This window comes from Trematomus bernacchii, unplaced genomic scaffold (genome assembly GCF_902827165.1).
Source record: "Trematomus bernacchii unplaced genomic scaffold, fTreBer1.1, whole genome shotgun sequence".
Taxonomy (NCBI): domain Eukaryota; kingdom Metazoa; phylum Chordata; class Actinopteri; order Perciformes; family Nototheniidae; genus Trematomus; species Trematomus bernacchii.
The window spans coordinates 788,267-806,341 of NW_022987746.1; the positions used below are offsets into that span (position 1 = coordinate 788,267).

Below are 18,075 nucleotides of genomic sequence, written 5' to 3' on the forward strand. Positions count from 1 at the left end.
CCGATTGAGCTAGCAACTATTCATTTGCAATTTAGCATCACATTGGATATGGGCTCAACTGGTCCTGGAGTGGAATTTTTACGATCATTTCCCTAAGAGCAGTGTGCAAAAATGTGCGCAAAATGCATGACAAACAGCCATCTTTCCAAATTGCCATTTTTCTGGGGGGCGGGGCTAATGAAACGGCTTTTGAAAAATGTGTGCCATGATAATAGCAATGTGTATACAGCGTGTCATGAATATGGGGAAAACTATATGCGATGAGTGACTAACCCCTAACCCTAACCCTAACCCTAACCCTCGTCAAAAATGGTACATTCTCTGTTAGCTAACGTCCGCCCCGATTGAGCTAGCAACTATTTAATCGCCATTTAGCATGATGTTGGATATGGGCTGAACGTGTCCTGGACTGGAATTTTCCCGATCATTTCCCTAGGAGGTGTGAGCAAAAATGTGGTTAAAATGCATGAATAACGGCCACTTCTCAAAATGGGCGACTTTCTGGGGGGCGGGGCTAATGGAAGCCATTTGGAAATATGTCCGCAATTCCATGAGGAACGTCTGTGCCAACATTCGCGTAGTTGGGAGAAACTATATGTGAATACCGCACAATAGGGGGCGCTACTGAGCTGATTTCACCAAACGCACGATTTTATTGTACATTCTGGAAAAGGTGGTGGGCGGTGACGTGTGTCCCAAGTTTCACGTCCGAAGCTCATTTTAGCGAATTTGTGCCATTTAAATTGTTGAAAATGGCACATTCTCCGTTAGCTTACGAGCACCCCGTTTGAGGGGTCGACTATTCATACGCAATTTAGCATCACATTGGATATGGGCTGAACTTGTGCTGGAATTGAATTTTTCCGATCATTTCCCTAGGAGGAGTTCGCAAAAACGCGCTTAAAACGCACATTTTCCAAAATGGCCGACTTTATGGGGGGAGGGGCTAATGGAAGCCATTTTGAAATATGTCGGCAATTCCATGAGGCATGTCTGTGCCAAGACTCGGGTCGCTTGAAGAAACTATATGTGAATACCGCACAATAGGGGGCGCTACTGAGCTGATTTCACAAAACGCACGATTTTATTGTACAGTCTGGAAAAGGTCGTGGGCGGTGACGTGTGTCCCAAGTTTCACGTCCGAAGCTCATTTTAGCGAATTTGTGCCATTTAAATCGTCGAAAATGGCACATTCTCCGTTAGCTTACGAGCACCCCGTTTGAGCGGTCGACTATTCATTCGCAATTTAGCATCACATTGGATATGGGCTGAACTTGTGGTGGATTTGAATTTTTCCGATCATTTCCCTAGGAGGAGTTCGCAAAAACGCGCTTAAAACGCACATTTTCCAAAATGGCCGACTTTATGGGGGGAGGGGCTAATGGAAGCCATTTTGAAATATGTCGGCAATTCCATGAGGCATGTCTGTGCCAAGACTCGGGTCGCTCAAAGAAAGTATATGTTACTACCGCACAATAGGGGGCGCTACTGAGCCGTATTTGCAAAAACGCACGATGTTTTTGGACAGTCTGGAGGAGGCCGTGGGCTGTGACGTGGGTTCCGAGTTTAAAGGCCGTAACTGTATTTTCCCGCTACTTATGGGTCGGTAAGTGTTTTTAACCCTTCGATTTCGACATAAAGCTGAATAGGTCACGCCCACTTCCGTCATTGGTTGCGCCCCTTTAAATCTCAGTTGATACTCATCCTGCCAGTATGTGTATGACAAAATATATTTATTTCGTCTATCGGATCTTCAGGTATAAATTTGTTGTGCTTTTGGCGCCCCCTATTGTTCGAAATGAACATGCTTTTTTGTGCCTATTCCCCAAGACAGACAGAACCTTTCCACCGAAATCTGTGATATTTGGATACATTGCGGATGAATTAGGAGCATTTATGTCTAAGCCACACCTTTTTGCTAATACGTTGCGATTGATGTCGGGCACATTTTTCAACACGTCGTGCTCATGTTCTACGGTAGTGTGTGTGACCCTCCACTGATGCTGTACACTAAGTTTGGTGTTGAAAAGCAAAAAATTGAAATTTAAGTTAATATTTCACTGTTTTTCACATTATGCTAATTTAAAAAAATCAAAGTAGGCGGAGCTTAGGGATATGAGAGGATAATATGTAGGGCTGCTCCGCCCGGATAAGTGTGCAAAATTTCAGGTCCATCCGAGTTACGCGGCGACTATGTAAATTTTTCTAAAACTGAATTTTCACAGGTGGCGCTAGAGAGCATGTGGGAAATTTTGCAACCATCGAATCCAGAATGTAAAAATGTTCACCCGTCCTGGCGGCGTTGCCAAATGTCGCTACGTGAATAGTGTGGGAACCCCCTCAAAAACAGCTTTAAACTGCAGAGCTATGAAAAAAAGAATAATAATACCAAGGATTTCAATAGGTCTTCGCACACTTCGTGCTCAGGCCCTAAAAATACCGTTAAAGTACCGGATCGATAAGCAGTATCGATAAGACTAGTAGTACCGTAGAAAACCTTAACGATACCCATCCCTAGATATTACACAAGTAAAGTGTTAAGAGAGTGAAATGTTGCTTTTCGAATTTCCTTGATTCAGATTTCAGATTCCTGTATTTGCCAAACTGAATTAGTTTATAGAGAGAAAACATTTTGACTAAAAGTTGACCAAAACGTTTTGAGTTTTCGTCGACTAAAACTAGACTAAAACTATGAAGGATAGAAATGACTAAAATGTGACTGAAACTAATAACCATTTTCGTCTAAAGACTAAGACTAAATCTAAAACAGCTGCCAAAATTAACACTGCTCACTCGCACCCTGCTGTTCCGCAGCGCCGCTCCCCCTCCCTCCCGCTGACATTATGAATGTAAGGTGCTTGCCCCACGAGGACGCATACGGCAAAACAGAAACGCAATCGCAAAAAAAGCTTCCGTCCACATGCAATATACACCGGAAAGTGTCTGTTCACACGAGACAGCTCCGTTTAGCTCCAACCGCTGGAAAAGCTGCAGTACATATGCCGAGCCTGTACGTGGCGCTGTAACTTCCTCCACAAAAGCAGCGAAGAAGAATGGTTGTCATGGCTGCACTTCTGTTTATTCTCCGCGGTGGGGGCCGAGGGATCCGGGCAGAGCTTTTCGCCGGTCAACGTGTGTTAAAGTTTAAATCTTCCGGACAAAATTATAAAAGTGCCGGTCAAAGGTCTTCTTTGTTATTTATTGAGCTTTAAAACAAATGAATAACGACTCTATATAATGATATTAGGGCTGTCAGTCGATTAAAATATTTAATCGCGATTAATCGCATGATTGTCCATAGTTAATCGCGATTAATCGCAAATTAATCGCACATTTTTTATCTGTTCTAAATGTACCTTAGAGGGATATCTTTCAAGTTTTTAATACTCTTATCAACATATGAGTGGACAAATATGCTTTATATGTTTGTTTATTATCATTTGAACAATGACAAATATTCTCATGAATATTAAACACAACAACCTGAACATTAAAAATATTCGCCTCAATTCAACCTGGAACCTCTCATACTGTGTGTGTGTGTGTGTGTGTGTGTGTGTGTGTGTGTGTGTGTGTGTGTGTGTGTGTGTGTGTGTGTGTGTGTGTGTGTGTGTGTGTGTGTGTGTGTGTGTGTGTGTGTGTGTGTGTGTGTGTGTGTGTGTGTGTGTGTGTGTGTGTGTGTGTGTGTGTGTGTGTGTGTGTGTGTGTGTGTGTGTGTCAAGGCATATATGCTCCAACGGGAGCTGCCTGGACGCTGCAATCATGTTGCGCGTACTATCCGTGCTGAGTGTGCTGACTTTTCGTACAATGTCCCACTGTCTGGCTACCTGCATAAAGTCAAGTGCTCGGCGCAGTTGTCGGCGAAATGTCATTGAAACAGCTCCTTATATCCGTTAGCGCAGCTAGCTAGCACCAGATGCTAACAACAACAACACGTAAGGTGTGCCTCGCTCGCGCGAGTCGCGCCACACATACACACTCCCTCCCGGTCCTCCCGATGGCCAGTCCGGGCTGCCAGTGAGCGTGGAAGTGGGCACAAGCGGGCGGCAGGAGCGGGGCTGTCAGCATCAGCTTGTCGATGGTATTTTACACTCGATGCGCTCTGAAACTACGGTGGCCGAGGACAAAAAATACACATGCGTTAATCGCGTTAAAATAATTAGTGGCGTTAATTTTTTTTTGCGTTTTTTAACGCGTTAACTTGACAGCCCTAAATGATATATAATAATGATATATAATAATAAAATATACGGAGCCTCTCTTTTTCCTCCCTCTCTTCTGATAGCGTCAGTGTCTGTCTCATGCAGCAGCTGATCCAGTAATGAGTGACCCGACAGTAAAAATAAACATATTTATAACTAGTTTAGGTAGTTTGAGAGGTAATTAAAATAGCTAAGGGTGATGATCTGACTTGAAGTGACGCTGCATCACAGCGGGAGGAGCTGCAGGTGAGCTGCAGGTGAGCAGAGCTGCGTGTCCGTCCTGTCAGATTAGACTTCACTCGCGTTTATGTCCATATCAAGAGAAAGATAAATAATCTGAATTCAGTGTGCAGTTTACTTTGACGCGGGGGTGAGCACATAGCCGTGGGAACATGTTTCAAATGGGGGGTGCTGTGGGGATGACACCAGAGCTGGTTCTGACCAATTTGCTGCCCTAGGCAAGATTTTAGCTGGCAATGAAAAACCTCTACAAAAGATCAATACACTACATAAAGTGAAACGTATTGACATGGTGGACAGCTTATATAAAAAGGCTTCAAATGTATTCATTATTGTATGAACATGTTTTAATTGGGGGGTGGACGTCACATCCTCTAGGGGGGTCCGGGGGTATGCCCCCCCCGGGAAGATTATTTTGAACATTTTAAAGTAAAATGCTTCAATCTGGTGCACTTAGAGCACACAATTACTAGAGACCTGATCTAGGGGGTACAACTCTAAAACACCCATATGAAAAAGATCCGTTTACATTTTAATAATCAAATAAGTATGTGAACATAACCAATAACCTACCATAGCTAATAACAAATAAATGTAACTTATTTTATTTTTGTTGTTCATTCATATCTTATTTTACTAGTTAACATTTATTTATTTATGCATATTTTTAATATCTCCAGTTTTAAACGATATTTTTGGTTTACTGTCCTTTAGTATACATTGAAATGATTTCAAACCTGTTTTTGTTTATCCTAATAATTATAAAGGTGTGCCTTGGAAATATTTGTTTACATAAATTGCGACCAAACCGTTTGAGACCCACTGGGATAACTTAGACTAAAGTGAACTATCTAAACCCTCAGAGTCCTTTACCTCACTGAGCCTCTCAGTCTGACAGGAGAGGACTCCTCCACATTATTGTAGAAACAGCTTCAATCTTATATCCGTTAGCGCAGCAGAAGCTAACAACGATCCCTGCTATGCTCGAACGGGAGCTGCCTTGACGCTGCGATCATGTTGCGCGCACTATCCGTGCTGACTTCTCGTACAATGTCCCACTGTCTGGCTACCTGCATAAAGTCAAGTGCTCGGCGCAGTTGTCGGCGAAATGTCGCTCCTCTGTTTTCATTGAAACAGCTCCTTATATCCGTTAGCGCAGCTAGCTAGCACCAGATGCTAACAACAACAACAACACGTAAGATGTGCCTCGCTTGCGCCACACATACACACTCCCTCCCGGTCCTCCCGATGGCCAGTCCGGTCCTGCCGGTGAGCGTGGAAGTGTGGTCTGCCACAAGCGGGCGGCAGGAGCGGGGCTGTCAGCATCAGCTTGTAGATGGTATTTTAAACTCGATGCGCTCTGAAACTACGGGGCGGCCGAGGACAAAAAATACACATGCGTTAATCGCGTTCAAAATAATTAGTGGCGTTAATTTTAATTTTTTTTGCGTTAACGCGTTAACTTGACAGCCCTAATCTTAATATATTCTTTCCATTTATGTATTCGTACCGAATTAAATATTCGGAGGAAAAATTTGATTTATTGCGAGCCACACCTGTTATATAAGGAAGGGGTGGGACTGAGCGTGAGGTGGAAATCGTCTCCAGCAATGAACGGGGAATCGGAACAGTCTTTGACCTCACGTTACACTGATCATTTTGTTTATTTTGTTTGTTTAAATGTATGGAAGTAAATAAATCGGCCAAGGAAGGCAAAGAAATCAGCGCCTACAGAGCTTTATTTGGATGGTTTTTAACGTGTGAGTCAAGAAGCGGATCCCTGTTGACGTGGCACAGTTTTAGATATCCCACAAGAATGGGCTACGACAGGTGTTATCTTTACTTATTAGGGCCTGAGCACGAAGTGTGCGAAGACCTATTGTTTTCCTTGTTATTATTAGGGCCTGAGCACGAAGTGCAAAGACCTATTTAGGGCCTGAGCACGAAGTGCAAAGACCTATTTAGGGCCTGAGCACGAAGTGCAAAGACCTATTGTTCTTCGTGTTATTCTTATTCTTATTAGGGCCTGAGCACGAAGTGTGCGAAGACCTATTGAAATCGTGGGTGTTATTATTCTCATTTTCCTTGATCTGCGCTTTGGACCTGTTTTTGAGGGGGTTCCCACACTGTTCACGTAGCGACATTTGGCAACGCCGGCAGGACGGGTGAAAATGTTAACATTCTGGATTCGATGGTTGCAAAATTTCCGACATGCTCTCTAGCGCCACCTGTGAAAATTCAGTTTTAGAAAAATGTACATACATTCGCCGCGTAACTCGGATGGACCTGACATTTTGCACACTTACCCGGGCGGAGCAGCTCTACATATTATCCTCTCATATCCCTAAGCTCCGCCTACTTTGATTTTTTTTAAATTAGCATAATGTGAAAAACAGTGAAATATTAACTACAATTTCAATTTTTTGCTTTTCAACACCAAACTTAGTGTACAGCATCAGTGAAGGGTCACACACACTACCGTAGAACATGAGCACGACGTGTGGAAAAATGTGGCCGACATCAATCGCAACGTATTAGCAAAAAGGTGTGGCTTAGACATAAATGCTCCTAATTCATCCACAATGTATCCAAATATCACAGATTTCGGTGGAAAGGTTCAGTCTGTCTTGGGGAATAGGCACAAAAAAGCATGTTCATTTTGGACAATAGGGGGCGCCAAAAGCACAACAAATTTATACCTGAAGATCCGATAGACGAAATAAATATATTTTGTCATACACATACTGGCAGGATGAGTATCAACTGAGATTTAAAGGGGCGCAACCAATGACGGAAGTGGGCGTGACCTATTCAGCTTTATGTCGAAATCGAAGGGTTAAAAACCATTACCGACCCATAAGTAGCGGGAAAATACAGTTACGGCCTTTAAACTCGGAACACACGTCACAGCCCACGGCCTCCTCCAGACTATCCAAAAACATCGTGCGTTTTTGCAAATACGGCTCAGTAGCGCCCCCTATTGTGCGGTAGTGACATATAGTTTCTTTGAGCGACCCGAGTCTTGGCACAGACATGCCTCATGGAATTGCCGACATATTTCAAAATGGCTTCCATTAGCCCCTCCCCCCATAAATTCGGCCATTTTGGAAAATGTGCGTTTTAGGCGCTTTTGCAAACTATTGTCGTAGGGAAATGATCGGAAAAATTCCAATCCAGCACAAGTTCAGCCCATATCCAATGTGATGCTAAATTAAGAAACGCATTGTCGACCGCTCACACGGGGTGCTCGTAAGCTAATGGAGAATGTGGCATGTTCGACGATGTAGTCACATATAGTTTCTCCCAGCGACCCGAGTCTTGGCACAGAAATGCCTCATGGAATTGCCGACATATTTCAAAATGGCTTCCATTAGCCCCTCCCCCCATAAAGTCGGCCATTTTGGAAAATGTGCGTTTTAGGCGCTTTTGCAAACTATTGTCGTAGGGAAATGATCGGAAAAATTCCAATCCAGCACAAGTTCAGCCCATATCCAATGTGATGCTAAATTCAGAAACGCATTGTCGACCGCTCACACGGGGTGCTCGTAAGCTAACAGAGAATGTGGCATGTTCGACGATTTAAATAGCACAAATTCGCTAAAATGACCTTCGGACGTGAAACTTGGGACAGACGTCACAGCCCAGGACCTTTTCCAGAATGTACAATAAAATCGTGCGTTTTGTGAAATCAGCTCAGTAGCGCCCCCTATTGTGCGGTATTCACATATAGTTTCTCCCAACTACCCGAATGTTGGCACAGACGTTCCTCATGGAATTGCGGACATATTTCCAAATGGCTTCCATTATCCCCGCCCCCCAGAAAGTCGGCCATTTTGAGAAGTGGCCGTTATTCATGCATTTTAACCACATTTTTGCTCACACCTCCTAGGGAAATGATCGGGAAAATTCCAGTCCAGGACACGTTCAGCCCATATCCAACATCATGCTATATGGCGAATAAAATAGTTGCTAGCTCAATCGGGGCGGACGTTAGCTAACAGAGAATGTACCATTTTGGACGAGGGTTAGGGTTAGGGGTTACTCCAAACTACGCCCATATAGTTTTCCCGATATTCACCACACGCTGTATACACATTGCTCTTATGATTGCACACATATTTCAAATTGCTTTTCATTAGCCCCGCCCCCCAGAAAAATGGCAATTTGGAAAGATGGCCGTTTTTCATGCATTTTCTGCACATTTTTGCACACTGCTCTTGGGGAAATGATCGTAAAAATTCCACTCCAGGACCAGTTCAGCCCATATCCACAGCCATGCTAAATTGGGAATAAAAAAGTTGCCAACTCAATCGGGGCAGTCGTAAGCTAACAGACAATGTAACATTTTTGACGAGGGTTAGGGTTAGGGTTAGGGGTTACTCCAAACTAATCGCATATAGTTTACCCGATATTCATGAAACGCTGTATACACATTGCTCTTATGATTGCACACATATTTCAAATTGCTTTTCATTAGCCCCGCCCCCCAGAAAAATGGCAATTTTGAAAGATGGCCGTTTGTCATGCATTTTGAGCACATTTTTGCTCACACCTCCTAGGGAAATGATCGGACAAATTCCAGTCAAGGACAAATTATGCCCATATCCACAGCCATGCTGAATTGGGAATGAAGAAGTTGCTAACTCAATCGGGGCGGTCGTAAGCTAACAGAGAATGTACCATTTTTGACGAGGGTTAGGGTTAGGGTTAGGGGTTACTCCAAACTAATCGCATATAGTTTTCCCGATATTCATGAAACGCTGTATACACATTGCTATTATCATGGCACACATTTTTCAAAAGGCGTTTCATTAGCCCCGCCCCCAAGAAAAATGGCCATTTTGAAAGATGGCCGTTTGTCATGCATTTTGAGCACATTTTTGCACACTGCTCTTAGGGAAATGATCGGACAAATTCCAGTCAAGGACAAATTATGCCCATATCCACAGCCATGCTGAATTGGGAATGAAAAAGTTGCTAGCTCAATCGGGGCAGTCGAGAGCTAACAGAGAAGATACCATTTTTCACGATTTACACTATTTGGTTTCATGAAAAATTTCAACTGTTTATTTGTAGATATCTCTAAAGCATACAAATACAGTGTGTAATGTCGGCCTGTTACTTATATTACTGAGTGATATATATTATACACAGTCTTCTGCTTTCTGCACTGGCCTCAGCAGCTGTTGTCACTGTAAATGTCGGCTCACAATTAAAGCAGTTGTATTAAAAATATACATAGCCTAATATCCTGAGGACATGCGTTGATTGAGTAAACAAACGGTAAAGGGAAGAAAGTCTGCACAACCCACTGCACCACACGCCACGGTTACTGCTCCTCCAGACAGCCTCCGCGATAATCGATCCTCGACGAGCCTTTACAGAAATAAGATTTCCTTCCAGGCGGCGCGCCCACATCCGTTTCCGGGTCGCTGCCGGAGGACCTGGGACTCCGGGACGCCTCATTTCGGAGGACTCGCGCGGCTCTCCTGTGCGCCGGGACGACCGGCGACCCTCCCCTACGGGCGCTCGGAGGCGAAGGCCCGCCCACAACTGCGTGCACGTCTGTGACCGCAGTTTTAATTGTATTTAATCTTGTGGAAGTGCAGATCCCCTGTCCTCCACCAGGGGGTGCTGCAGCACCCTCAGCACCCCTACTTCCCACGGCCCTGGGTGAGCAGCAGAGGTGGGGAGAGGTGGGGCTATTGCGTCATCATTATCAGAAAATGATTGTATAGAGGCTTACACACAGAGCCGTTGGACCCCCCAGAGCGTTGCGTATGGCGTTCTATCCACCTTGGGACCCGTTATCGTTACCGTAGTCGTTTACTGCCATATTCTGTCGTCCTAGTGTGGCCGAACGGTCTATATGACACAAAACGGTAACGGAAACTACCGTGGGGCTGGGGCCTAAGGCGTATAGCAGGCATCCTCAAAGTCCGGACTCCGGTCCGGATCCGGACCGAACCACAACTGTCTCTGGACTCTGAGCAAATTATACTTTTCGTATGTATTATCTGTATTATCTGTGTTATCTGTGAGACATCGCCACAACGCAACGAGTCAACATTCTCCGCTATGTCCACTGCAAACAGCGCTCTGCATGTCGGACTGTTCCACTGTTTGTGTGTCTTATTGAAACACATTTTTTGGACCTTTAAGATTTGTATTTGAGTACCCCTGGCGTATAGTAATCATAGATAACACGGCAGGGTGCGTTACAGTTTGTTTTCATCTGATTTCAATTAAACAAAGTCTTGGCTTTCAGAATATTAAACTTGTTTCGTCAAAGCAGGCATAACAACAACACACACACACACACACACACACACACACACACACACACACACACACACACACACACACACACACACACACACTCGCGAGCCTCCCCCAGACCAGTAATCCAAACGACAATATGTTCCCTCCGTAGTATTTTGATAATTTGCAAATAATCAATCAGATCGATGGATTCCAGAGAAGAGGAAACTTTGAAGGCCTTTTTCTCAAAGTGATGACTCGGTGACAATCATTATATAATGTGACATATGTTGCTTAATATTTGGAGTACAAAAACAATCCTGATATCATTAGAAAGCTAGGAATCTCCTCTTTCCAACAGTGTATACAACTCAAAATGTGTCTTCGGGTCAATGCGACTGATTTTGATGGAGCAGGTCACATATACAGAGTAAAGGTTGAATATATATACTAAGCTACATCAAACACAGGTATCTGGTTTCTATGTGTTATCAGTGGGCAGATTGGACATGCTGATGAAAGCAGAGTGAAGTCAACACACTGGGATAATAACACGTTTTCATTGATGTTTCATTAAGAAATACCACAAGAAAGAAGAAGAACTGTAGGAATAAAATAACTTCTGTCTTTATTTATTCTCCTCTTACAGGCAGCGCCTCTCGCCCCCTGACCATGGACCTAACATCGCCAGCAGGTATTCACTTCTCCTGATTGTTATCAGGGAAACCTGAATGAGTTGTTTTTCTACTTTATTAAACAGGAATACTTTTACATTCAATTTTGACTTTCAAAATGAAGATTTGGTCTTTAGAAAAACGTCCTCCTCCTCCTCCCCTCTCCTCCCCTCTTCCTCCTCCTCTTCCTCCTCCTCCTCCTCCTCCTCCTAGTTTAATTACTTAAAATAAATATGTTTTTAAGGTTTTGATGAGTTTAAAAATCATAAATAACCAAAGAAACATGTAATGTAACTTCTTCTTTAATCTCTCAGCCCCTCCACAGTACTCCAAAGTGCACCGATGGGTACACACACCCCCATTTGAGAAACACTAGTCCAGCTGACCTCCTTTGTCAAACATGTTTTGCTATGAGAGGACATTTGTAACACCATCTTTTAGTCAGTAAGCTCCTGAACCTTCCACCTGTCTGTCAACGCTCCATCTCTGCAGGACTGAGGAGGAAACAGAAGAATCTCGTGCAAAGAGACGTGTGCTCAGGAAGTTGGAGTCAATGGAAGAATCGATTGCTCTCATACGGTAAGAGTCCATGTATATGTAGGTCAACAGAACCTTTTGAGCTGAATTGTCTTGAGAGTAAAACTATCATTTAACACTACTTTACTTTGCCTGCATTGTTGATTTATATCTATTTGCCTAGTCCTTGTTATTTATTTAAATGTGATGCGATTTTTCTTCAGATTATGGAAATATATGGAATAGTAATAGTATGAATCATAAAAACCAAAAATGACATGAGATAAACTCTGAACTTTAACAGGTGAATGAACATTTGTGACCCGCTCTATCGAAATCAGTCGGAAGTCTCAACGGCTCATTTCAAAATAAACGTGGATTTGTGTAAAAAACGAGTTTTTCGGGGTTCGGGTGTTTTGTTTGATTTTAAACAAACAAAGTCTTGGCTTTCAGAATATGAAACTTTTATTTCCAAAATCACACGATAAATACATGTTTGAAGCTTGTAAAGGGAAGATGACAGCTCTCACTCGCACCCTGCTCTTCCTCAGCGCCGCTCCCCCTCCCTCCGCTGACATTATGAATGCAAGGCGTATAGTAATCATAGATAACACGGCAGGGTCCGTTACAGTTTGTTTTCATCTGATTTCAAATAAACAAAGTATTGGCTTTCAGAATATTAAACTTGTTTCGTCAAATTCAGATGATAAATACAACTTTGAAGCTTGTAACGGCATAATTACAAGCGGAGAACGGAGTAACGTAACGTCACAGCAGGCATAACAACAGCCGGTGTTTCTCGTGAGTGTTTTCCCCGGGAAACAAACACAATACACACAAATGCAAAAATACACAAACACACACACACACACACACACACACACACACACACACACACACACACACACACACACACACACTCGCGAGCCTCCCCCAGACCAGTAATCCAAACGACAATATGTTCCCTCCGTAGTATTTTGATAATTTGCTAATAACCAATCAGATCGATGGATTCCAGAGAAGAGGAAACTTTGAAGGCCTTTTTCTCAAAGTGATGACTCGGTAACAATCATTATATAATGTGACATATGTTGCTTAATATTTGGAGTACAAAAACAATCCAGATATCATTAGAAAGCTAGGAATCTCCTCTTTCCAATAGTGTATACAACTCAAAATGTGTCTTCGGGTCAATGCAACTGATTTTGATGGAGCGGGTCACATATACAGAGTAAAGGTTGAATATATATCAGGGATGCAAACTTGTCACCTTTCGGCGAAATTCGCCGTTTTGAATCCAAAATAGGTCGTTTGTGTGATTCATGTAGATCTGCAATAAAAATATTTGTGGGGTATGGGGGGGGGTCTGGGACCCGGAGTAATCTGCGGCCGCGAGCTGTTATGTGCCATCATGACACGCGTGGTGTTCTTTTTTTATATATTATAATGCAGCGCGAGCTGTGTGCTCGAGTCTTCCTGCCTGTCGGCTCTGCTCATGGATGTATAATGAGGCTCTGCTGCTCCGCGATGAGGGTCTAGCTTCAGCAGCTACATTACCTACGGTGCGTTCGTTAATATTAACTGTGTGGTCCGGAGTCACTGTGGCACAGACTGGACCGCTGGTGAACAGCTGCAGTGGCGCCCCCCCTCTTCCCACATTAAAAATTAAAAAATATATATTTAAAAAATATCTTTTTCATTTTTATTTTTATTTTTAATAAACAAGGTCAATATTATATAATTGGTATCAGTAAAATGTATAATCTACAATAAAATCTTGTTTAAAATTGTGTTACGATGTCTAAAGTTACTGATAAGTCACATGTTTCCTGCCTGGCCTTGTCCGTGTATCATTACTCCCTCTCGTCTGGGCGCTATGCACAGCGCCCAGACGAGAGTGCAGCAAGTGCAGCAGAAGCCAACTGTTGCTATCTTTAAACTATGCCGCCGAAACATAATTTCAGCCAATCAGCGTCGTCAAATCTGATAGTCACAGGGCTCCTACGTCAGCGCCCGGTGCAGTCTGTGAGTTGTTTGGACTCGTATCCAAGGAGACAAAACAGGAAGCTGTCATACACTCTGGAAGCTACCATTAGCAGCTAATGAAAACTCAGTTTTTTACATAAAAATTGAATTATGGATCATCAATCATTTTTCAAAGTGACAGACACATTGGATTAACCTATGGATTAACCTTCAGCTGCGTTTTTCTCGTTTTTGATCAGAATTGTTATTCTGCAAAAGGTGAGCATATCTCCATGTTTTGCTACCTAAAGCTACGTCGTGATGTCTGTATTTGCTTCCCCTGTCGCGAGTTCTGATCGCTCAGTGATGATACTTATATTTCTAGAATTTGTGGAATCTCAGCTTGTAAGCTTGTTTGTGCATATCCGATAAGTATATCGATTGATTTATACCTAGAGTGCGTTAGCATTTTTTCGCTCAGGGCTCATTTAGACGCTTCTTGTGAGACTTGTGTTTTGTTTCGGTAAACATGGTTCATATCATCAGTTAGATGCGTTTCCTCTGAGTAGGACACATGAATAGTTTATTACATTTTAAGAAGCCCTGAGACACAGTTTCGTGAGAAAAAAAACGGGGGAAAAAAGCCCCTTAACAGGTTAAATGGGAATTAAATCAGTGTTCCCAAAGCCCCGGTGTTCTGCAGTTTGTGTGGGCATACTGTACTGTTGCACAGTTTATGCTGTAGAAACTATGTCCAGGACAAGGTGTTTGGAAGTTTTGGAAGATTCATAGCTCTAACCACACTGAAGTTATGGAGGTATTGATCAGTCTTCTCATATTTTTAAGCCTCAAATTGTCCTTCTCTCTCCCAACCCCCTCCCCCCCTCTAACATCACCAGAAGTCATAATTTAAGGGGTCTTTTCTCAAAAAAAATTACCGGGGGAGCATCCCCCAGGACCCCCCTAGTATTCTTTGATCACCATTTCCACAGCCCCACCTAAAATATTTTCCACCAGCCGCCACTGAACAGCTGTTAGAACGGGCCGTTCAGGTGTTCAGAGCAGAGCTCCCTGTTGGAGCAGCAGAGCGTGATGTGCACTGAAAAGTTTTTCTGTTGCAATATTATTTAAGGAATCGTTGAGCTAGCTAACTAGCATACATTGTCACTATCTGCGAACGTTAGCTTTAGCCTTCGTTTTCTAATAGTTTTTTTCATAGGCTATAAACGGAGGTGGTATAAGTATAGATCTTGTACTTGAGTAAAGTAGAAGTACTCAGATCTTGTACTTGAGTAAAGTAGAAGTACTTAGATCTTGTACTTGAGTAAAGTAGAAGTACTTAGATCTTGTACTTGAGTAAAAGTAGAAGTACTCAGATCTTGTTCTTGAGTAAAGTAGAAGTACTCAGATCTTGTACTTGAGTAAAAGTAGAAGCACTCAGATCTTGTACTTGAGTAAAAGTATCAGTACTCAGGTCTTGTACTCAAATCTTGTACTTGAGTAAAAGTAGAAGTACCAGAGTGTAGGAATACTCTGTTACAGTAAAAGTCCTGCATTCAAAATGTTCCTCAAGTAAAAGTAGAAAAGTATTCTCATCAAAATATAGTGAAAGTAGCGACAGTAAAAGTAGTCATTGTGCAGATTGGTCCATTTCAGAATAATATATATGATATGTTTTATAATGATTGATCATGAAAGTGTTCTCAAAGCTGGTAAAGGTGCAGCTAGTTTGAATGACTTTGTATACTGCAGGGTAGCTTGTGGATTTACTCCAGGTGGAACTAAAGTCTGATTTAACACTTGATTATATTTCACATCATTCATCCAGATCTGTGAAGTAACTAATGGTATTCAATACATGTAGTGGAGGAAAAGTACACCATTTACCTTTGAACTGTAGAGGAGTAGAAGAACAAAGTAGCAAAACATTGAAATACTAAAGAACAAGTATCTCAACATTGTACCTAAGTATAGTACTTTAGTTTATGAACTTAGTTACTTTACACCAGTGGCTATAAAGATAGAAAGACTAAGCTTGCACAGAGGCATGAAAATACATTTTCAAAATGCTCAACAGTCCTGCCAAAATTATAAACTGACTGCTACACAATTAAAATAAATGCTTTTATATATTTCTATTAGATATGACTCTTTGGCGTTTCTGTTATTATTAACACTGCTGCTTTAGTTGTTCTGACTGCTAACATCCTGTTATTCCTCATTTTAAAGCCGATATTCCGTGGGGTCGGGGGGGTCTCGGATCCTTGTCACCTTTTTTTTTTTTTACCTTGCATCCCTGTATATACATTATATAAGCTACATAAAACACATGTATCTGGGTTTCTATTAGGGGTGTAACGGTTCACAAACATTTCGGTTCAGTACGTACCTCGGTTTTTAGGTCACGGTTCGGTACGTTTTCGGTACAGCAGAAAAAATGATCACAAAACATAAAATATTTTTTGGGGGTTTTTAATAATTATTAAACTGTGAATAATGTATTCACTCAAATAAATACAAAATATATTAAAATAAACATTCAGGTGCAGCATTTCGATGAACTGAAATAATCTGTATTTGAACTGTACTGTACTTTACTAGTACCTAAGCAGCCAGCTTGACATTAGGACTTGCTTGTCATTGTTTTTTCATGTTTTTTTTAAGAAAGATTAACTTGTCCACACTGCTTGCCGAAAGGGCAGATCTGCTGGCACTAACAATGTCTCCTGCTGTGGAGAACACCCTCTCGCTAGGGACAGAGGTAGCAGATACAGCCAGGTAGCGCTTTGCTAACATGGCAACATAAGGATATTTGGCGTTTGTAATAGCTTTGGCTCGGTCTGAACTTTTTGCGAGTGTTGGAGGCTTAAATGCTAGTGGGAGTTGGGTTTGCACTTCAGTCATTTTTCTTTTGGTACCGGTGATATTCACGTTCGGGTGATGCCTTTTCAAATGAGTGTGCCAGTTTGATGTATTGCCAGCCGCGTAACCAATTTTAGTTGAACAATGCCGACAAACAGCTTTGGTTCGGTCCACCTTTTACATTACATTACATGTTACTTGTTAGACGCTTTTATCCAAAGCGACTTACATACTCAATACTGTGGACAATCCCCACAGGAGCAATTTGGGGTGAAGTGTCTTGCCCAGGGACACAGCGACATGCTGACTGCAGTGGGATTTTAACTTGTGACCCCCTGATCCGAACACCTACGGACAATCCACTACGCCACACGCCCCCTGCTGTCTTTGTCCGTCATCCTTGTACGTAACTGCAAAACCAAAATGTTCCCAAACCGGAGACTTTAACAGGGTGTCCGCGGGGTCTTAAAAAGTATTAAAAGTAGGGCTGTCAAGTTTAATAACGCGTTAACGCAAAAAAAAATGAACGCCACTAATTATTTTAACAAGATTAACGCATGTGTATTTTTTGTCCTCGGCCGCCCCGTAGTTTCAGAGCACATCGAGTTTAAAATACCATCTACAAGCTGATGCTGACAGCCCCGCTCCTGCCGCCTGCTTGTGGCAGACCACACTTCCATGCTCACCGGCAGGCCCGGACTGGCCATCGGGAGGACCGGGAGGGTGTGTGTATGTGTGGAGCGAGCGAGGCACACCTTACGTGTTGTTGTTGTTGTTAGCATCTGGTGCTAGCTAGCTGCGCTAACGGATATAAGGAGCTGTTTCAATGAAAACAGAGGAGCGACATTTCGCCGACAACTGCGCCGAGCACTTGACTTTATGCAGGTAGCCAGACAGTGGGACATTGTACGAAAAGTCAGCACACTCAGCACGGATAGTGCGCGCAACATGATTGCAGCGTCCAGGCAGCTCCCGTTCGAGCATATATGCCTTGTGCTGCACATAGCTCCAACGATCCATCACAGTGTCTCCACATTCATTCTCACACACACACACACACACACACACACACACACACACACACACACACACACACACACACACACACACACACTTTGTATTGTATTATTGTATGGGAGAGGTTCCAGGTTGAATTGAGGCGAATATTTGTAATGTTCAGAGGTTGTTGTGTTTAATATTCATGAGAATATTTGTCATTGTTCAAATGATAACAAACATATAAAGCATATTTGTCCACTCATATGTTGATAAGAGTATTAAAAACTTGAAAAATATCCCTCTAAGGTACATTTACAACAGATAAAAAATTTGCGATTAATTTGCGATTAATCGCG

General features: G+C 42.6%; 1 protein-coding gene across 2 annotated transcripts in view; it reads left to right on the plus strand.

The window, feature by feature from the left end:
• LOC117496457 overlaps positions 1-18,075 on the plus strand; it is a 92,241-nt gene that overhangs the window by 42,827 nt on the left and 31,339 nt on the right. For both annotated transcript variants that reach the window (XM_034148132.1, XM_034148133.1), the window contains 2 exons: positions 11,353-11,397; positions 11,870-11,956. In XM_034148132.1, coding sequence (XP_034004023.1) covers positions 11,353-11,397; positions 11,870-11,956 — 132 coding nt within the window. The remainder of the gene's footprint in view (positions 1-11,352; positions 11,398-11,869; positions 11,957-18,075) is intronic.